Below are 22,440 nucleotides of genomic sequence, written 5' to 3' on the forward strand. Positions count from 1 at the left end.
CCCCCACCCCACTCCAAGTTCTGGTAGCCTTTTCTGTTCTTTTGGAAGTTCATTTTATTATTATTCTGGCCATCGCATGATTTGAACGCAAGAGGGGAAAAAAGGCAGGATGTCTCGCAGGGCTCGCTGGTGAGTTGCATTTGGAGGCGGGGGGCGGCGGGAAAAGAGAATATTGCAGCTGTTTTTGGAGGCATCGTTTAGGATGGGTTGGAAAGGTGGTGGGAAATCCGTTCCCCGCCTGTTTTCTTTTCTCTCTCATCTCCCACCCTTCCTCCCCCCCCCCAACTGATTGACCCACAGTCCACGGTAGTGGAGCATGGCATGCACAGGGATAGATCTGTAAAATTATTCCGCGGATGGATTTATTTGCCGCGATCTGGAAGGGAGAAAGCTGCGTTAAAGGTGCTTAAAATGGCCCGCGTGAATTTGCAAGGGCGGGGAGAGGAACTTAGCTCTTTTTTTGCGCCAAGCGGTGCGGGAGGGAGAAAGGAAGAGCGTCACTCGGCTCTCCCTAGTTGTCCTTTTTCCAGCATCATTATTAGTATTAAGGTGATACTTCTGCAAGGAAGAGCAGTTCGGTTATGAAAGTGATCGTGGGCCACAGTCTGGAGGGGGACCCCCCCCCCCAGATCTTGTTTAGAGGCCTTCTGGTGCTAAAGCAAGGAGAGGAACTGATAACGAGCTGGCAAAGACTTGAACTGGGCTTGCCTGGTTGGTGGACCTAATGGTTGTTATATGAGGGCTGCCAGGTCCAGCTACCGGGTGGGGGGGGGGGTTGGGAAAGCTGTTAAAAATCATGGCTTATGGCTGCATCCTAAACTCACTTTACTGGGCGGTAGGCCCCACTGAATTCAATAGCGCTTACTTCTGAGTAGACACACTGTATCTGTGAGGAGACTGCTGGGGATGTTCTGCCCACTTAGGTTGCTGTGATGATGTGTGAAAGACAGCATGGCATTAGTTATATATTATTTGGTGTTGCGTTTATAGCTCACATTTTCTCCAAGGTCTTTAAGGTGGTGTGCATAGATCTCCCCTTTTCCTGTTGAGCCGCACAGCAAGTTACCTGTGAGGTGCATTAGGCTGGGAGACCCAACCATCATGGTTGAGGGGGAATTTGGACCCTGGTTTAGTCTAACACTCTAAATAACCACTGCACACTAAGTGGCCTAGATGCCTGCCTTTGGGCCAAACTAGGGATGTGAGGAACCAGAGACCAAATTGCAAACATGCGCTGGATTATGGAGAAAGCTAGAGAGTTCCAGAAAAACATCTACTTCTGCTTCATTGACTACGCAAAAGCATTTGACTGTGTCGACCACAGCAAACTATGGAAAGTTCTTAAAGAAATGGGAGTGCCTGATCACCTCATCCGTCTCCTGAGAAATCTGTATGTGGGACAAGAAGCTACAGTTAGAACTGGATATGGAATAACTGATTGGTTCAAAATTGGGAAAGGAGTACGACAAGGCTGCATATTGTCTCCCTGCTTATTTAACTTATATGCAGAATTCATCATGCGAAAGGCTGGGCTGGATGAATCCCAAACCGGAATTAAGATTGCCGGAAAAAATATCAACAACCTCAGATATGCTGATGATACAACCTTGATGGCAGAAAGTGAGGAGGAATTGAAGAACCTTTTAATGAGGGTGAAAGAGGAAAGCGCAAAATATGGTCTGAAGCTCAACATCAAAAAAACTAAGATCATGGCCACTGGTCCCATCACCTCCTGGCAAATAGAAGGGGAAGAAATGGAGGCAGTGAGAGATTTCACTTTCTTGGGTTCCATGATCACTGCAGATGGTGACAGCAGTTACGAAATTAGAAGACGCCTGCTTCTTGGGAGAAAAGCAATGACAAACCTAGACAGCATCTTAAAAAGCAAAGACATCACCTTGCCAACAAAGGTCCGTATAGTTAAAGCTATGGTTTTCCCAGTAGTAATGTACGGAAGTGAGAGCTGGACCATCAAGAAGGCTGATTACCGAAGAATTGATGCTTTTGAACTATGGTGCTGGAGGAGACTCTTGAGAGTCCCATGGACTGCAAGAAGATCAAACCTATCCATTCTCAAGGAAATCGGCCCTGAGTGCTCACTAGAAGGACAGATCCTGAAGTTGAGGCTCCAGTACTTTGGCCACCTCATGAGAAGAGAAGACTCCCTGGAAAAGACACTGATGTTGGGAAAGATGGAGGGCACAAGGAGAAGGGGACGACAAAGGATGAGATGGTTGGACAGTATTCTCGAAGCTACTAACATGAGTTTGGCCAAACTGCGGGAGGCGGTGAAGGATAGGCGTGCCTGGCGTGCTCTGGTCCATGGGGTCACGAAGAGTCGGACACGACTGAACGACTGAACAACAACAAAGGGATGTGGAATCTGTGGCCCAAGGATGTGGTTGGCCTCCAACTCCCATTAACCCCAGCTAGCGAGGCCAATGGTCAGGAGTGAGGGAGGGTCTTGGGACTTCCCAGCCCTGGCCTAACTCGTCTTGCCTACTAGGAATATTTGTGCAGGGATCTTTTTGAATCCTTCAGTAAAAAATATTCATGAATATTCTAGCTGTCTGAGAGATTGAATGAGGTTTTTACCTAGCCCTAGCGGTTGTGTTTTAATTTAATTTATTTGGTTGGGTATATATCCCACTTGATCTTGAGTACTTTGGTCGAGACATGTGGTGACTGTTCTACCAAAACTCTGGCTACCAAAAATCTGGTGGAATAACAATGTCTTGTGCTTTGGTAAGTCTCCAGAGGGAGACAATTCCAAAGATGAGGACAGCAGCTGGATTTGCAAATGGAATCAGTGGTTTTGAAATAACATAAAATTATACATGGAGCCTTCTCCCCCACTGCTTGTTCTCCTCTGTTTCTTAACCTATTATTTCCGTCTAAAGCTGCAATTCCGAACTCTCCTTACTTTCTAGTAAGTCCCACTAAATGTCTTACGAGGGCACATGCTTAAGGCCACTTATTTTTATTTATTGAAGTGTTTGTAACCCGTCCTTTCCATAAAGGTACAAAAGTTACAGTAAAAACAGTCAAAAACATCAGTACTGATTGGGTAAAAGGGGAAATTCATATTGCAGCGGCCTGTCTAAACAATAGTACAGTTTTCAGAAGTTAACTAGAAGCAGGACTGGGTGGTTACTGCTGAAGGATCGATAGCTCAGACTCTTAATCTCAGGGTACTGGGTTTGAGCCTCATGTTGGGCAAAAAGATTCCTGCATTGTAGGGGTTGGACCAACTCTACAATTCTATAGTTCTACAATTCTGCTGGTAGCAAATTCTATAGGGCAGGGCCTTCCACACTAAAGCCTCAGCCCCAGTGAAGTTCAACTGAACCTCATGGGTGCAGAAGATCTTGGAGATTGAGGTAGAGCATAAGGAGTCAGGTCCTTAAACTACTTTGGCCCCAAGTTGTTTAGGACTTCGTGAATTACCACAAGTTCCTTGAACCTGTCCCGGTAGCAAACCAGCAGATGCATGCTCATGTTCACAATGAAGGAAGTTTAGGTATTTGGTTTTTATATACTGTACCTACCTACCCTTTCTTCTTTCTAATGTTTCAATGGGTTCTGAGGTAGGGGCTGGAGATTCTAGTCGGTGGTAGAATATTGGGGTGTAGGCCTATGTGTGTTGAATTAAAAATCTGTAAAGCAAGATACTAACATGCTCTCTTTTCCCATTTGCTTTTAAATTTTGTTTACAATAGTGAAGAGCAAGATCAACTGCATTACCAAGATTCAGACGCATCTGAACGGCGGGATAACAGATGCAAAGTCAAGTGGTCACGTGAAGAGGTATGTCATGTGTAGATTGTGTTGAGGAAAGTAGGGAGTGTGGCCTTGGGGAGCTTAGCTGAATGGAAAACGCTTTGCTGACATGCAGTATGTGCTACTTTGAAAATGCTTGCAGAGGTCCTTGTATACACATCCAATAAAGAAATAAAATGGGAATGGAATGTATGATTTGCCTATTCCAGCCATGTTCCCCTCTTCTCTATTGCTGCTTTCCCTACTTTCACGAGGACTAGAAACTTGCTTTTAAATGAAAACGGGCCCAGACCTTCTCCGGAGGCTAAAGTTCTGTTCTTAAGTATTGCATGTCAAATTGTTGGAATACATATAGCATTACTTGTCCCAAATTGGCCAAACTGAGTGGGAAAAATATATGAACCAATGGACTTGTGTGTGTGTGTGTGTGTGTGTGTGTGTGTGTATGTATCTTGATCTTGTTAAAGACTGGACCTTTGTCACCATCTTAGCTATTGTGCCATGAGGAGAGGCTCCTGGAGCAACTGCGAAATAGGCATTCTGTCCCTGACAAATAAGATGGAGGTAGCCAGTTCATCCTGCTTTCCGCTATAGCACCCTGCTACTTCAGAGTGCAACATAAGACCTAGTTTCTAGCTAGCAGCTGTGTTTTCTGGGTGGCACATAGAAATAGCTGGAATGCTGTGTTGAAGGTCAAACCTCTGTTCCTTTTCTTGGCATGCTGTATCTCATGATGTCATGGGGTCACAAACTTCCATTTTGGTGAATTCCATTCTTTTGTTCCTGAAATACATAATTTAGGTAATGAAACAACATTCTGTTTATGTTACTTGTGTGCCAAAGCTGATTGCTTTGCTTTTTTGCAGGATGAGCTCTTGAATTCACTGGTGGCACAGTTTGGACATGACTGGAAGTTCCTAGCAAGCCAGTTTCCTGTAAGTGTAGTTTTTCAACAGAGTAGAAGTTTTTGCTCTTGTTGCTTTGCTGGTGGGGTGTTTGGGAGCAGAAATGGAAATGGCAGATTTGCAAAAGATTAAGCTGCTAGTTAAAAAAAATATCTTTGCCTGATACTTTTGGTTTCTCTTTATGCCTGCCTTATCAATCTTCACTTTAGCATGTACTTATTTACGTTTGCTCATAGAACCGCACTGAGCAGCAATGTCAATATCGCTGGCTTCGGGTGCTAAACCCTGTCCTGGTTAAAGGTCCTTGGACAAAACAAGAAGATCAGAAGGTAACTATTTCTCAACATGTGTCTCTTATAGTTGAATAAATTGGAATTCCACCTTGCAGGTAAAATCTCTCTAGAATCCCAGTATTTGAAAGATCCTGCAGTATTGGCTGCCACTCTTCATCTATCAAATGCAGGGTCTATTTTGTCCGTGGTACAGATTCCTAACCCTAGCAGCTTTCTGCTAAGATTCTGATTTGATTCTTAAATATCCTCCTTAAAAATGCACAGAGCATCATGATGTCCTAACTCTCCACCATCAGCTGCTATCCTAAGGTTGCAGTCCTGTGTGCTTTTACTAGGGAGTAAGTTCCAGAGAAATAGGCTTGCACTTTTAGTAACGTGTGTTCATACACTCCATGCAGCCATTGCACTGTCCTTGGGGTAAGGTAACTCAGGTTTCTCAGTAGAAATCGAACATGAGTTACCGTACGCCAGGGGTGGCCAACTCCCAAGAGACTGCGATCTACTCACAGAGTTAAAAACTGGCAGTGATCTACCCCCTTTTTGGGGGTTCAGGTCAAAGTTGCTGAACTTTTTTTAGGAAGGAGGAAGGCTTATTTTGGGGGGAGGTTCGGGTCAAAGTTGTTGAGTTTTTCAGGGAGGAGGTAAAATGTTGAGCTTTTTTTTAAGGGGAGCCACAGTTGTTCAGCTTCTTTGGGGGGAGCCAATGATCTACCAGTGATTTACTGCAGACGTCCAATGATCTACCGGTAGATCACGATCTACCTGTTGGACATGCCTGGTATTCACTAATGGCTGTTCAGTTGGGCAATTGTGAAACAGCAATGTTTTAATAAGGTAGCAAGCACAGAAGCTCATATACAGTAGTACCCTGGGTTACGCACACCCCATGTTGCGGACGTTCGAGTTGCGAATGCCCGCAACCCGGAATTGTTTCCGGAGCGCGCACGACCCCCGGATGCACAGAGGCATACTTCGCGCATGCGCAGAAGCGCTCAAATCGCACTACTTCCGGCCCCCCCATGCATTCGTGATATGCACACCCGCGTTACATACCGCGACCCGGAATGGATCGCTTTCGTAATCCGGGGTAACACTGTAATTATGTCTCAATGTAACTGTGTTGAATGGCACTACGGTATGGGATGGTGAGATCTACACCCTTCCCCCACCCCAATTCAATGGCTGTGTGGAGCCTACATGCACATAACTACACACATTGGATATTCTCAACCCAGTCGGGAACTCTGCTTTTGCAAGCTACCCAGTTTTATTGAGAGAGCCCCTTGCAGCTATTCAATGGAATCCTGCACTCTTACACTGAACTCAGAATAATTTTTCTTCTGGGTAGAATCATAGAATGGTAGAGTTGAACATATGCACAGTGAAGAGGGATGCAGGTGGCGCTGTGTTCTAAACCACTGAGCTTCTTGGGCTTGCTGATCAGAAGGTTGGCGGTTTGAATCCCCGCGACGGGGTGAGCTCCCGTTGCTCTGTCCCAGCTCTTGCCAACCTAGCAGTTCAAAAACACGCCAGTGCAAGTAGATAAATAGGTACCACTGCTGCGGGAAGGTAAATGGCGATTCCGTGTGCTCTGGCTTCCGTCAGTATTCCATTGCACCAGAAGCTGTTTAGTCATGCTGTTCACATGACCTGGAAAACTCTGTGGACAAACACTGGCTCCCTCGGCCTGAAAACGAGATGAGCGCTGCAATCCCATAGCCGCCTTTGACTGGACTTAACTTTCCAGTGGTCCTTTCCCTTTTCCTTTTAATGCACAGTGAGGATGGAGTCTGCCACTGTGATCACACAATGAGTAACAATTCATCCTTTCCCCCCCATGAGGTCACTGAATTAGTGAAGAAGTATGGCACAAAGCAATGGACGCTCATAGCCAAGCACTTGAAAGGCCGGCTGGGCAAGCAGTGTAGAGAACGCTGGCATAACCACCTGAACCCGGAGGTGAAGAAGTCATCATGGACAGAGGAAGAAGACCGTATCATTTGTGAGGCTCACAAGGTTCTGGGGAACCGCTGGGCTGAAATTGCGAAGTTGCTGCCTGGGAGGTAGGCTCCTTATGGACCTTTGCATCCTTCTGTCCCATACTGGGATGGATCTATCAAACAAGAAAATGGAGGGGGGCGGGGAGCGGCCATCTGCTTTGCATGCAGAAAATCCCAGCTTCAACCCCTGGTGCTGGGAGAAAGCCCTGTCTAGCACCCTGGAGAGTCACTGCCAATCAGTGTAGACATTATTAAGCTAGATGGACCAATGAATGGCCTGACTTGGCCCAAGGCAGCTTCCTCTTGTGGATGCTGCTCCTTTTGTGATTCACTTTTCAATGATGTGTGTGCTCTTTCTACTTAACAGGACTGACAATGCTGTGAAAAACCACTGGAATTCCACAATCAAAAGGAAGGTGGAGACAGGAGGCTTTCTTAGCGAAGCAAAAGACGCTAAGCCCCTCTATCTCCTGGTGGAGGTGGAAGGAAAGGAAAGCCAAATTGCACAAGAAATCGAAAGCCAGGTATTGCAAACCATTTTTCTGTCCCTGAAAACTTAACTTTATTAAACAGAGAATACAGTGGTACCTTGGTTTGCATATGTTTTGGATTACAAACATGTCAAACCTGGAAGTGCGTGTCCTGGTTTGCAACCTTTTTTTGGATTACAATCCATTTTTTGGGGATAATGAACAATTATTATTTTTTTGGAGGCCCCATTGGCGAACGTGCGCCTTGGGTTACAACCTGTTTTGGTTTACAAACAGACCTCCGGAACAGATTATGGTTGTAAACCAAGGTACCACTGTATGTTTAGGCAAACTTCCAGGTGATAATGTCACAATATTCTATACGGCCTTTTTAAATTCATTTTTAATTCAGGGGCCCAATTGGCAGATGAAAGCAGGAGTTTTCTTTGTAGCCAAGATGCTGTTTTGGAATCGCTGAAGGCAGAACTGTTTGTATCATAACCGCTCAACTTTTTCTCATTTGCATTTTGTAATCCAACAGGAGTTCGCACCGAAGCTTCAAAATAATTCTTTAACAACATAGTCCTCATATATCAAGCACTGGTCCGTGGGGTTAGGATTGCAGCCTCATTCAGATGCTTCGGAAATGTTTCATGACTTTGTGCTTTTACTGTGAAGGGGGTGATTTAGCACTGCCAAATACTGTTTTGGATGTTGGTGCATGATTTTAGTACCTGATTTTGCAGCCTTTATGCTCTTTGAGTGCAGCCGTGTACTTGATTTGCTTTGATTGTTGTTGTGTAGCAGTCGCACAAATCCTCATTTGCTTTCCACAGCAAACCTTGTTGACAGACTGGCCCGTTCAGGCCTTGGAAATAAAGCAGGAGGTAGCCATGGATGAAGAAGCTGTTGGCCTGCCAAATCTGCTTCCTGAGCAACTCCCAGAAAGCCTGGCGGACGACAGTATCGCGGGAGCATCAGAAAACACAGCGCCTGACAGTGACCCGAAGGAAAGCTCATCTCAGTACACATGGGTGGTCGAAGCAGGCAGTTATTTGTGCACCTCTACAGCCCCAGCTATTACAGAAGCTCTGGACATGATTGAATCTGTAAGAAGTGGATTGATGTCTATTTCTATAGTACGGTCAGGGCTGAGGAGTTTGCATTTAGGCTGTGCTCATCATAGGTTCTTTTGTGCTATGATCACAATCATCATCAAGTTTATTTGTATGCCTCTTCTCCTTGGTAGAGCCATGCTCAAAGCAGCTCACAGCAACATGCAGAATAAAATACAACAACATTTCAAGATAATGCTCTTAACAGCGGTTCCCAATTATTGAAGTGCTGTTTTTTGCAAAAGCCAAGCCTTGCAACCCCTACTTTTGAAATTTTTGATATCTCTATTGTAGTTTTTGTTACGTGAATGGTGCTGTGAACCCCCTGCTCTAACAGCTACAACACGATTTAAACACCAGTATCATTAGGGCAGCAGGTGGCGCTGTGGGTTAAACCACAGAGCCTAGGGCTTGCTGATCAGAAGGTTGGCGGTTCAAATCCCAGCGACGGGGTGAGCTCCCGTTGCTCGGTCCCTGCTCCTGCCCACCTAGCAGTTCGAAAGCACGTCAAAGTGCAAGTAGATAAATAGGTACCGCTCCAGCGGGAAGGTAAACGGCGTTTCCGTGCGCTGCTCTGGTTCGCCAGAAGCGGCTTTGTCATGCTGGCCACATGACCCAGAAGCTGTACACCGGCTCTCTCGGCTAGTAACACGAGATGAGCGCCACAACCCCAGAGTCGGACACGACGGGACCTAATGGTTAGGGGTCCCTTTACCTTTTATCAATAGGGCCAACAAACATCTCAAGTTAATCATCACTACAACAGTGGCTAACAATAAAATGCAAAGCATCCAAATAGCAGCACAAACACTCCCCTCCCCCTTCTTATCGACAGGGAATTGGCACAGTAAGGGCAGTCATAGTTGAGGTGTGAAAAAATTATGCTTGGCGCAGCAATAGAGAATTTTCTTCCCTTTTCATGAATGTGGGGCCATCCATTGATGCTGAGTGGGGTGGCTGGTTCAGGGCAGACAAAAGTGATTACTTCTTCACACAGCACATAGTTAAACTATGGAGTTTTTCTTCTGTGAAATGGGGCGATAGCCACTATAGAGGCGGGTTACGAAAATTCATGGAGGAGAAAGGCTCTCAATGTCTACTAGTCATGGTGGCTAGATGCTACTTCCAATCTCAGAAGCGGCTGGGGAACATGAGCAGGAGGTTGGTGTTGCGGTCATGTCCTGCGTGCAGTCCTTCCATAAGCCTTCTGTTGGCCACTGTGGGGAACAGAATGGTGATTAGATATCCGTTTGGTCTGATCCAGCAGGGATCCTTTAATGTTCTTGGAAGCACTATCCCTCCCTCCAGTTTACTACTGGTTTTTAGTATTCGTGGCTGAGACGATTTAAAACTGTCTTGCCATTATATATAAAACGAAACCCAGCTATGCTGCCTTTTTTCCAGTGTTGGGTATTGATTTTTCAAGCAAAGTGTGTAGAGGATTGTGGCACAGAGGACTTAAGTTAGTCATTAAGTTAGCTTTTCCACATGGATTTGAATGGGATCTCAGTGAAAATAACTAGCTCCATATCCAAGGCCTAAGGTTCCAGTACATAGCTCGTGCATTTGGTATGCATTGTGATTGCTCAAATTTACTTGTGCCAAGTTATTCTGCCCTGCCCCATTCTTTGTCTGCAGTTTTATCCTCCCAAACTTTCTGACCTTTCCTATTCTGGCAGGACCCAGATGGTTGGTGTGATCTGTTTCAATTTGACCTCCCTGACTACCTGTCTACAAGTAACAGCAGCAGCCCAGAAAGGCAAACATCCCTCAAGCCCTGCTCCACCTCGCAAAACGTGACAGAGTACCGTTTGGATGGCCACACCATTTCGGACCTGAGCAAAGGCAGCAAGGGCGAGCTCATCCCCATCTCCCCTCGCACGGACATGAGCTTTGGTACGCCGCCTTCTGTGCTTAAGCGGCAGAAGAAGAGGAAAGTAGCACTCTCGCCTGTTCCAGAAGGGTGGACCAGTGGCAACCTCTCTTTCCAGGACTCCTGCAACAGCATGACTCCTAAGAGCACCCCTGTCAAGACGCTGCCATTCTCCCCCTCCCAGGTACGGAGGTGCAAAGAGTGGGCAGCAAGGGCGAGTCAGTGGCCAACTTCATGCATGACATTTTATCTTCTGCAAACCACCCTTTTATTCTTGAGTGGTGTCCTCCATTTATTAATGGTTCACTGGAGCCCACATGGCTTCTATGTAGAGATCTGCTCACTTGAGTTGGTAAAATCAATGGGAACCAGATAGAAACACAAAATTTGCTTTAGAGCCTGCTTTCTTATTGTATTCTTTTTTTAAAAAGTCGTGTTAGATACTCTTCCTACACTTCCATATTTAGGTATACAGCTTGGAAGACCTTTATCCAAGAATGATCAGGGTGTCCTGGTCACATGACTTTTGTCAGACTGCTTTAGACCCTCACTCTGCAGACATGATTTACAGGTCTTCTTGGACCTACTTGACCACAGATTCATGCACTTGTGGTGGAGGAAGGCACAGCCTCACATGCTTCCTTTTGGCCAGGTGTTTACAACATGGAAAACTGTCCTTGGTCATTATACTGAAAATGTACCGGTAAAATCCAGGGCTCAGGATTCACCACGCGAAGCTGAAATAGATTTGAAAACCAATCCGTTACTTAATCCAATTCAGCTGATGTGTGTCGACTCTTCTAATTTCCTTTCTTTGGCAGTTCCTGAATTTTTGGACCAAGCAAGACACTCTTGACCTTGAGAATCCATCTTTAACTTCCACTCCTGTGTGCAGCCAGAAAGTGATAGTGACTACCCCACTACACAGAGACAAGACACCGTTGCTTCAGAAAAACTCGGTGTAAGTGTTTTCTTCCCCTCATTCTCACTCCAGCATGTATCCTATAGGCTTCACTGGTATGTCTGGGCCTAGTGTTCAGTGTTGGGAGGACCTAATCCTACAGTGACACCAGTGAAGCTACAATGGTGTGGTCTTGGGTGAGGGACCACTGTGCGACACGTTCCATGCAAATCCCACTGACCTTCCTTCAAGGAAGAGCATGTAAGCTGGTATTTTTTAATTGTTTGGATATCTGTTGTCTGGTTAGCTTACAATCAAGGAGAAATTAAAATACACAGTTAATCGACAAGTCACGAAATCTGTAAGAACTAAAAATTCCTGCAGCAAACCTGTTTCCTCTCCTCTTTTGTGCTTTCAGATTTGTGACACCTGATCAGAAGTACATCACGGACAATACACCTCATACACCCACACCTTTCAAGAATGCTCTGGAGAAGTACGGACCAATTAGGCCTTTGGTATGTGTCTCTGGTGTGTGTGTGTGTGTGTGTGTGTGTGTTATAGCTGTTTTGTGGGTCCTACCTGTATTGCATTCCATTGTGCTTCTACTGCTGGGACCGCAGTGCTATAATTCTGGACCAAGTCCCTCATCTTAAGCAAAAAAAAACCAAGCCAGCATTCAGCAGAAATATCCTTACATTACTATAGAATGAAATGATGCTTCACACAAAAATTAAAAGATTAGCAGATTTCTAGACTGTTAGCTAGATTCAACCTGTCAGGTTTTTTTGGCCTGTGAGATGGTGTTCTGCTTCTCTGAACAATGTTGATTTTTTTTTATAGGTTAACAAAGTAGGTCCAAAACGGCAGCTTTCAGTTTTGTTCTGGCTCTCAACAAGCCCAAGCACTTTAAGGCTGGCATTTTACTGTATTTTTCTCTATTAAGGAATTGCGCGATTTCCTTATTTTTAGATGTGTCTTTTTCCTAAATTGCTATGGGTGCCATATCAATCAAGCTATGTAACAAGGTTATGGGGACTTGATCTTGCCACCTTTTTTTTGGTTCTTCGTAAGGAGGGTAAATATCCGGAGGCTATTGTGCTCCAATAGTTCTAAGGCTTTTGCAGTTTTTCAGATGCACAGCTCTTTCCTCAAAGCTGCATGCTTGTCTTTGTGCGTGTAGCTTGCAGAAACATTAGTCCTAAGAGAAGTGTGCTCTGTGAGTCCTTCCAGGTCAGGTTAGCTAAGAGCCAGTTTAGAGACATAGACTTTTGTGCGCTATCAGAAAGAGCCTTTATCTATGATGGAGATCTGCACAGTGGCTACGAAACAATTTTATATTCTTGGCCTGTGCTACACGTACTAGTCACATATATTGTTCATGATGGAAAGTCTGGAAGCACAACTTTTTCTCTTCCTCCTGCACCCCTAACCCCAGCCTCAAACGCCTAACCTGGAAGAGGATTTGAAAGAAGTACTACGGAGCGAGGCTGGTATTGAGCTGATCATAGAAGATGATGTGAAGCCAGAGAGACAGAAGAGGAAACAGGGTGTAAGTATCTTGTATATTGTACAAGTATGATTTGCAGGAAAACAGTGGAGTGCTTCTGTTTAAGGTTTCATCCCCTGCTCATCAAACCTTCAGTCAGCATTCAGTGCCCATTGAGCAGGCTAACTCCTCATTGAGGTGCTTTTACCTGGAGTAGGTGGGTTCCTCTCAAGGGCTATATGGTTCCTAAATAATTTTGGTACTTCTGCAAACTGTAGAGTTGCTCCAAGCCTTCTGAGAGCTCCCTCTCTCATGTGCATAGAGCCATTCTGACTACACGAGGACCAGTATTGGATAAGTGAGATAACTGTTCAAGTATGTAAGAGCAGGCTAGGTCATTGGGACCTTTAGGGTTCTGCAGGAATTTGATGCATCCAGAATGCTGAGCATTTGCTAACAGTGTTGGCTGCCCCCACCCCCAAATAAAAATTGAGCTGTAGCATCTTTAACAACTGGTAATAAGACATTCCTTGTGGACCACAGCAGATTCTCTTTCCCAGGCTCTAAAAGGATGCAATTCTTCCTCAGTTTATATTTGCCAACAAGCATGATATTTTGTCCATAGGCATTGCAGCTAGCAAATTCAGCTTTGCACCTGTGGTATTAGGTATGGTTTGAAGCTAGCTCTGTACTTACCCGGTGCTGCAGTCATAACAGCCAATGCATGCATGCGGTCTGCCAGTTTGTACATCATTATGGTGAAAGGCTGTAGCTCAGTGGTAGAGCACCACTGATTTTCACGCAGAAGGGCCCACATTTAATCACTCCCATATCTACGTAAGGCGTGAAGAGACTCCTGTCTGAAACTCTGGAGAGCCACCACCACTCAGTCTGGGCTGGGGAACCTGTGGCCCTCCAGATGTTGCCAGATTACAACTTCCATCATTCTCAATGAGCGTGGTCAACGGTCAGGGATGATGGGAGTTGTAGTCCAGCAGCATCTGGAGGGCAGAAGGTTCCTCACCCCTGGTGTAGACAGTCCTACATTAGATGAACCAGTTGTCTGACTTTGTAGAAGGCAGATTCCTTTGTTCCTATGTAACTGCAGAGATAGTATGGAGTCTTCCTGACAGCTGTCAAGTGTGCTCAAATGAATTCGTTCTCCTTACCTTACTGGTGCCCCATGAAGCTTTCACAGTAGCTCCCTTTGTTCTAAAATTAGTACACAATGCTACTTCATCCCCAAATTGTTACCTTTTGTTTTTTTGTTGGGACTTAAATATTCTTCTCTTGTCTTTCCAGATGCACAGGAGTCCCATTAAGAAGGTCAGGAAATCTCTAGCCCTTGACATTGTGGATGAAGACTTGAAGCTGACAGTTTCCACTACGGCCAAACCTGTTTGCTTCAAAAGATCTCAGGTGAGTCGTAATCAGATGGGTGGTGGTGATAGTGGGGAATAGATTTAAGCAACCAGAAACTCTTTTAAGATCATTTTTAAAAACCACAAGTATCTGGTCCTCGTGGTTCCGAATAAAAAAGCTTGGAACAGGCCAAACTATACGAGACTTGGGACAAGTATCTCACAGGCCTTTGTGTTACCTTTCCCAGAATGCAACCACAGTGGACTGCAGATTTCATCAGAGAAGTGGATGCTTCCTTCCCACAAAATATGAGAAACCCATTTTGATTGGAAAGGGGGTTAAGTCCCCCACTCTGCACCAGTGCTGCCTGAATCAAATCTGCCCCCCACCCTTGGGTGTATTTCAGTGAGGAACAAACTAGACAAGGCACTTTTGCTGTGCCTTGTCTAGTTTGGCTTTTGGATGCCTCCATATTTTTTGTGGCAATGGATATGCACTGAGGCAGGCCATAGCTCAGTGGTAGTGCATCTGAATACAGAATGTCTTAAGTTGAATTCCTTGCAATTGGTCAGAGAAAAAAAATATCGGTTGGAGATTTTCAAAAGCTGCTTCAAGTCAAAGTAGGCTGTACTGGGCTTTGATTGCCCAAATGTGTGGACCAGTGGGCACATTTTGAATTTTGAGACAGTAGTGAGCGTGCCAACCAAAAAATGGCTGCCTTGGGGACATGACATAACACAGAATTAAGAGAGTACAGTCATTATTGCTCCTCCTTTTCTGGATTGTGGAAAGTATAACTGTGAATGAATGAATGAACTTTAATTACGGTCACAGACCAGCATAAGGAGTACAACTGTGAAAGGCACAAGACCCCTGTTTTCTCCAATGCCAATCCTAAACCAAAGTGAATTCTTAAAGCTTCTGGTCTTTAGCTTCTGCACAGTCTAAGCCTATTTGCAGAGTTTTCACAACTTAGATTTGCCATTTAAAGAGGGGATTCTTGAGCACTCACCCACACTTATTCACAGAAAACAAGTTCTAGGGAGTACCTGATCTCAGATGACCCTACCACAGGAACACTGCATTCTGATTGCTAGGGGAACACTGGAGATTCCAAGGACTACTGAAAAAACACAGCCAGAAGCAAGGAAAGTGCAGTAAAAGAGAGGTGGAAACAGCAGCTCATTAGGACCCCAGGGATTTCTACCACCCAGTGTCCAAACAACTTGCTTATCAATTGCAGCTTTGACTTCGCTGACAGGGAGGAGCAGCCAGGCTGACTCATTTCAGAGACATTTGCTTAGTGCATTGCAAGTGCCTTCAGTACTAGAATCTGGGAATTTAAATGAACTGTTTCCTTGTGAGGCAACCCTTGGTGGCACTAATTTCTGCAAGTGGCATGTTAGTGACTAGCCTGTCCATGCTAATGAATTACCTTGGAACGCTAGGTTTGCTTTTAATTGAGACAAATCCCATATGGCTTTTAAAAACAATTGCTGAATGTTTGACCCTCATTAATTCTGATACAATAATCAATGTTTTGCTTGCTAACGGGGTGCACTTGTGCAGCAGTACAAACCGGCAGGCAATGGCTTTTCTCATGCATGCTGTAAAACAGTTAACCTCTGTAGAGTCGCAGGAAGGCTGCATTTGGCCCATGCTGCTTTTAGCAACCGTGCCGTGGCAGTCTGCCGATGAGAGGCTCAGGTTGTTGCAGGTATAAAGGGTGGTAAAAATCTGCTGGGCAAATGGCTCATAGGAAGAGGGGGAAATGGGGGAAAACGCGTGCGAGAGAGAGAAAATAAGATGAAGCAAGTCTAGGAATGGTGCTGAAAAAAAGAACTCTTTGGGAGCTGGTAAAGCCAACCTGTTTGTTTACAGTGGAACCTTGGTTATCATTCCAGGAGTCCATTTGACTCCCGAAACCATTAAAAAACCAAGGCGCAGCTTCTGATCGGCTGCAGGAGCTTCCTGCACTCAAGCGGAAGCTGCGTCAGATGTTTGGTTTCCGAAAAACGTTCACAAACTGGAACACACACTTCTGGGTTTGCAGCGTCTGGGACCCAATTTGTTCAGCTAAGCAGTTCGGGAACCAACTATAACGTCTTATTAGTAAGATGCAGCTAATATGATGCCTTCCAGATCTTTTGAACTACAACTCACATTATTCCTGATCATTGGCCATTTTGGCTGGGGCTGGTGGGAGTCTGGAGTCCAGCAAAATCTGCAGGGTGTTGTGTTGGCTACCTCTGATGAATCCATATGCATTGCTGCCCAACTGTGCCCTTAGGTGGAACTTCTTCTGAATTGTGCTTCTGAATTGTGTATATATGCATGTTTTCTCATAAATACATATCCCATTGAGTTCAATTAGATTTAATCCTGGTTGTGTGCTTAAGCATTATAGTTTAAACATCTTAAGAAGCATACTACACATTTCATAGAAGCAGGGGTTGGAATTTTGGATTGTACCACTTAAGACCAAGCAGGACATTTTATATTTAATGCTCCCTTGTCGTTGAAAACACTTCGCATATAACTTCTAGGTTGGTGAGTCAGAGAAAATTTTTAATACTGCTCTCCCCACCCCCCAATAAGATGAACTCTGAAGTGTTACAGTGCAATACACCCTCTCATTTGTGTAACATTTACACAATGTTGACTTTCACATTTATGATTCTTGGAGGATGGGAGACCTGGCTGCTCCAGCTTGTTCACTGAGTAGACTTGGGCAACAGAATCCTGAGATACTTTCTTTAAAAAACAAACAAACCCCTCAGCTTATTAGGATCAGCTGCCAGTCATAGGATAGTGAACTGGCAAAGGCAGGTGTAGTGGTTAGCATGCTGGAGTTGCATGACTTTAGCCCTGTGCAGAATTACCTGGGAGTACGCTCCATTGAACGCGGTACTCCTGATTGTACAGGTTACATTTCTTAAAACACTGAGATTTAACGAAAGCACTTTAGCCTGCTGAATTGCAGCATTTAGCTTTTAATTAAAATGGAAGCAACCTTGCAAATAAGTGTTGGCATTTAAATTGCAAGCACATTGCAGGAACCCCATCCAAGGACAGTATTCTGCTTAATTATTTTCCTCCTGATTTCTACTGTAAAACTTGAAAACTTTGTTTTTCGCCTTCTTCGCTTGCCAGAGCAAGAAAGGTCTGTCCGTTATCCTAGTGATCCGGCAGATGATGTTGCTCTCAGATGATGTTGAGAGCCAGTGTGGTATAGTGGTTAAGAGCGGTAGACTCGTAATCTGGGGAACTGGGTTCGCCTCTCCACTCCTCCACATGCAGCTGCTGGGTGACCTTGGGCTAGTCACACTTCTTTGAAGTCTCTCAGCCCCACTCACCTCACAGAGTGTTTGTTGTGGGGGAGGAAGGGAAAGGAGAATGTTAGCCACTTTGAGACTCCTTCGGGTAGTGATAAAGCGGGATATCAAATCCAAACTCTTCTTCTTCTGAAAGCATCCTGGAGCTGCAGTTTCCTATGGCCACCCACACCACTGTCCACACAACACACTACATGGTGTGGGAGGAGTTTGTGAGGGTTCACACTGCCTCTCCTGGGCCTACCAAGGGGCTGTATAAGAGCTAGGCTGAAGTCCAGTCAGCACAATTTGCTAAGATACCCAGCTTCTAACCTGCCAAAAATGTTCAAGTATTTCTCCACACGCATTGTGACTAGAAAGTTGAAGCCATTGGGAGTCCGTAGAAGCTATTGTTTTCTGTGACCAGCAGGCAACCCTATCTCTTACCCTTCCATCATGGTGTAAATGGTTGTGGGGTTTTTTGCGGGGGACGACGACGACGACTGCCCTTCTATGACTCATTTGTGCAGCAATTGGAACAATACGCATGATACTGTTATCCATCAGCTGTGTTGCCTAACCTCCTTGCCGGCAGGTGTCCATGACAATTAACGGTGGAGCAATGCCAAAGGTTGAGTTTTTCCATTATTTCACAGTAATAGTTATGGAGTTTCTTAGTCACGGAAACCCACTGCCGAATATGATGCTAGACTGCACAGCATTAGGCTATCAGGCTTATTGTTCTGATCACTGCCTCAGTGATTGATTACAAAGTCCTATTTTTCTCTAGGAAGCTTGCACCGTGACAGAAAGATAGGAGAAACTTGATTACATTAAATATTTGCTTCTTTGCCTGCCTCCTCTTCTTTCTCTAAACAGGATTTGGGAGGGAAATGAAACAGGTTAATCTCAGCAATGCCGCTCGTTGTAACTTTCGTTTTCTCCCTTTGGTTGATTGCAGTCTGTGAACTTCCTTCCGCAGTCCCTAAACCTCTCTCTGTCAAGCAGCAAGAATGACAGCAGCTTGCTCAACAGGGGGTTTGTGCATGTGAAGGCAGAGAAGGCCCCGTCTTCCAAGAGAATCCAAAGCAAATTCAGACCACCTCCTCTGGTAAGCACAGCCCGTTGGGGAAACTTTGCAGGTGCCACAGTTATGGGGATTTGAGAGACTTGTAGTATCAGATCCTGCCATCTCCATGAGCTTTGTGAAGGTGGTAATTATTATTATTATTATTATTATTTGTACCCCGCCCATCTGGCTGGGTTTCCCCAGCCACTCTGGACGGCTTCCGACAAATATTAAAATACATTAATATATCACAGATTAAAAACTTCCCTAAACAGGGTATTTTCTGAATGTCAGGTAGTTGTTTATCTCCTTGACCTCTGATGGGAGGGCGTTCCACAGGGCGGGTGCCACTACCGAGAAGGCCCTCTGTCTGGTTGTGCCCTGCTCAAGTGCCAGGCAACATGGTTGTACGCCTGTTAATGATTTTGCATTTCTTAAATGAATTAAGGTCCATTGTGGAGTTTATGAAGTTGTGATGGTTGTGAGTTGTGATGGTTAATTTTTCCATCATTTCCCTAGAGTCTGCTTAGTCACTATTTCTCATATTGTTTTGTGCAAGCTTAGAACAAAATCGCCTATGGAGGGTGGTGTTCAACGAACCTTTACTCAGAGCAGACTCACTGAAATTTGAACCCAGAATCTAGGTTATAAATAAGTGGGCTGAGTTTTTAAAACAAAATTATGTTGATAAAGTATCAAGTGGGGTTGGGGGGGGGGGGAGAGAGATTATCCTCCAGTCCCAGGTTACATCAATATTATTTACCATGGTATTTTGTGTGAGCCTTCTTCTAACCTTGCTGAAAAGTTGTTTCCTTGAATTGATGGGCATAGAAGCTGCTTAAAAGTTTGTGGTGAGACATCTGAAGTTTAACAGCAAATCGATAACTTGTAGCCCCAATTGTGACACTGACTCCGGCAGTATGAGTCTTCGGGTTCCCTAGTTTTTGGATTGGTGCCAGTAGGGTTAACAACAGATGACCACCGCCAGATGTAATTGTGGTTGTCATTCTGCGAATGTGGTTTTGCCCAGTCACCTGACTGACTTATTTTTAATGGTCTTGAGATTTTCAGTCATTAATCTTTCCTGGCATTGCTACAGCAGTTAATGCATAATATTCAGGGAATGGGTCTTGGGAATGTAGGAAGTTGCCTTATACTTGGTCGATCCATTTATCCCTTTAGTCTTGTTATTTGAGGGTCATTTTTAGCTGGAGATGTTTGGGGCTGAATTTGGGACCTCAACCTGTTAAGAATATGCACACTGGTTGCCCCCTCCTGCTTCCCTATCCCAACTCTCACCCTGTGCAACACTTGAGTAAGCTGTACAACTCCTTGCCTGGCAGGCTATGCCTCTGAAAATATAATCCAAAACGAGTGAGCTTCCTTCTGTGAAGAAGTTGTGGAGTTTGTTTGGAATTCAGAATTGCTTTTCAGAATTTAGACTGTGTGTATGCGTAAAGTATGCAGCCTTATAACAACAAAGAGCCTGCTTTGGAGACAGCTAAGGAAGAGCTATACAGCACTGGCGGCTAAAATCATGCTGGTGCCTTTGGCGGGGTGGGGATGGGGTGGGCAAGTGAATGTGGCTGTGCCTATTGGGACTTGGGCTCCTAGGAAACACATAATTTGGGCTATCAATACAGGGCAAAGTATCCAACAAAGCAGTTCCATTAACGTAAGAATTTCAGTTTGCACAGCACAACTTACGCATCCCTAGTGCCCTACCTTGGATCTGTTCCACAAGGTTGCTGGAACTCCCAGAACAGTTAAAACTATGGAATTGCTCCCACTGGAGGCAGTGGTGCCCATGGAATTTTATGGCATTACAAGAGGATTAGAGAAATTCATAGAGGTCAAATCTATTGATGTTTGGCCTCCGCTGCCAGAGGCACTATGCCTCTGAATACCAGCTGCTGCGAATCGCAGGTGGGCAGAGTGTCCTTGCTCACAGGCTTCCCACAGGCATCTGGTTGGCCACTGTGGGAAGAGGATGCTGGACCAGATGGGCCACTGGCCTGATCCAGCAGGCTCTTACGTTCTTAAAGGATTTAGGGGGCATGTGGGGAGAGGAGATGGAGGGGAAGCTCCAATGTGCAGTGAAAAGCCCTTGCAGCATTTCCCAAACTTGGGCCTCCAGCTGTTTTTGGACTACAGTTCACATTATCCCTGACCACTGGTCCTGCTAGTTAGGAATGATAGGTGTTGTAGTCTAACAACAGCTGGAGACCCAACTTTGGGAAACTGTGCTCTAACAAAGCTACCTTATGTTGGATACAGTATGCATTACATGGCTTAAACCCACTGAAGCCTTTCAAGTAAATCCAACCCCCCCCCCAAAAAATACTAGTCATCTAGTTGTTTGTAGCACATAACTTGGGGGACTCATTCTCAACTTTTTACAAAAGCTTTCCCCAAAAGTGTGCTTACTTTCTCTTCTCTTCCTTTCTTAGATGTCCAGTGCTTGGAAAACAGTGGCTTGTGGTGGTTCTAAAGACCAGCTGATCATGCAAGACAAAGCTCGACAGGTCTTGGGCGTGTTGAAACAGAACCACACATCACGGACATTAATCTTATCTTGAAGAACTCTTGTAAACTCTTGTAGCCATGGGTGGAGGGAGGGAGAGGAAGAGAACCGAACCTGGGATGCCACTCTTCTATTCTCATACCAGCTCCTTCTTTGTGACTCCTGAGCTCTACCATAGATGTCCTTGTTTTGATTTATTGCTCTAAATTCTGGGTTCTAAGCTTGATATAGAAAACAATGTTCAGAAGAGATTTTTTTTTTTAACTTTGGCAACAGCCCTGCATTAATTGAGCGGAGACATTCTCACTTCCCTTGAGAAGCCTTCTCTACCTCCCTTTTCATTTTGATAAAACAGAATCAGTTGGCTTGCAAAGAGGGACATAAGAGAAGTGAATCGATTCATGGTGAAGAGAAAGCCCTGGACTTCTGGATTTGGTTTTGTCTTCTCTGAGATCCTTCAAGTGTAATTATGTTTAAAGTCCCTGCCCGTTCCACCTGGCTCTTTTGGAACTTTTGTCTGATGGTAACGGGCAAAGGGATTGAGATGGAAGGAAGAAGAACTGCTAGCAGTTGGAAATGTCTGCAATATGCTCTTTAGATTGGACAAACTCTGTGAACTGGGATGTGGTCTGTTGCACTATGTAAAGGCAGGCATCAAAACCTCCTCTCCAGAGTATTCCAGTCTTCAGAATATCAAAATCACTGCCTCGAAAGATACTCCAGCACACCATTGCCTCTTACCCTGATCTGCTATCGCTTGCTAGGTTGCATATGATGTTTTGGTTTGCTTCTGATTATTTCATATTTCCAAGTCCACCAGATGGTGCTGATGCCAATCTCTTCACTCCAGCTCTGATATAAGGAAAGGTGCAGGCTGCTTGAAGCGAGCTGGTCTGCTCAGTGCTGGGAGAGTTAATCGGCTTTATCGCTTCACAACTGCTATGGTAAAAGGAGCTTTTGCAGAGATCTGTGTAAACCACATGTGAGTGAAAGTGTGGCCCATACCCCTTGAAAGAAAGTGTGTCCTAGATAAGATACGTCTCTGTCTCGCAGTACTTGTCTTCAGTCATGTTATAGATAGGTTCTTCAAAGCACTCTTACACTATGCTTCAGATTAGTTTGATGTAATCCATGGGAAAGCAATTCAAACAGATCTTCCCCAGTGTGTCAACCTTCTCCTTTTAATGGCCTCCACTAATCAGGCCTGAGCTGAAACACGAGAAGCCAGAGAGTAATGTGGTTCTGTGCTGTATTCTCCACAGCACTTCATTGTCTGGGGCTTTGTATTCTTCCTGGGTCTATCATGAGTTGTGTTAGATGAATCCTGCAGAAGGAGACATTGTGA

General features: G+C 44.9%; 1 protein-coding gene across 2 annotated transcripts; it reads left to right on the plus strand.

The window, feature by feature from the left end:
- MYBL2 (MYB proto-oncogene like 2) lies at positions 1–21,587 on the plus strand. 2 transcript variants are annotated; one of them, XM_033153355.1, is made up of 14 exons: positions 1–129; positions 3,720–3,807; positions 4,647–4,715; positions 4,922–5,014; positions 6,821–7,041; positions 7,346–7,502; positions 8,285–8,557; positions 10,243–10,620; positions 11,258–11,397; positions 11,756–11,855; positions 12,776–12,889; positions 14,129–14,245; positions 18,464–18,613; positions 21,022–21,587. In XM_033153355.1, the coding sequence occupies exons 1-14, from the start codon at positions 110–112 to the stop codon at positions 21,148–21,150; spliced, it is 2,049 nt and encodes a 682-aa protein (XP_033009246.1). In that variant the 5' UTR covers positions 1–109; the 3' UTR covers positions 21,151–21,587. The 2 variants fall into 2 exon arrangements, with proteins under 2 accessions (XP_033009246.1, XP_033009247.1); XM_033153356.1 differs by having other exon boundaries at positions 18,485–18,613.
- Positions 21,588–22,440: the final 853 nt, after the last annotated feature.

This window comes from Lacerta agilis, chromosome 6 (assembly GCF_009819535.1).
Source record: "Lacerta agilis isolate rLacAgi1 chromosome 6, rLacAgi1.pri, whole genome shotgun sequence".
In the NCBI taxonomy this organism is placed as follows: domain Eukaryota; kingdom Metazoa; phylum Chordata; class Lepidosauria; order Squamata; family Lacertidae; genus Lacerta; species Lacerta agilis.

Excerpts from the sequence above, each read along its gene's own strand:
- MYBL2 (XM_033153355.1), top strand. The coding sequence starts at position 110 with ATGTCTCGCAGGGCTCGCTG. Across the intron at positions 11,856-12,775 it reads ACGGACCAATTAGGCCTTTG|CCTCAAACGCCTAACCTGGA; the intron begins GTATGTGTCTCT and ends CCCTAACCCCAG. Across the intron at positions 18,614-21,021 it reads AATTCAGACCACCTCCTCTG|ATGTCCAGTGCTTGGAAAAC; the intron begins GTAAGCACAGCC and ends TTCCTTTCTTAG.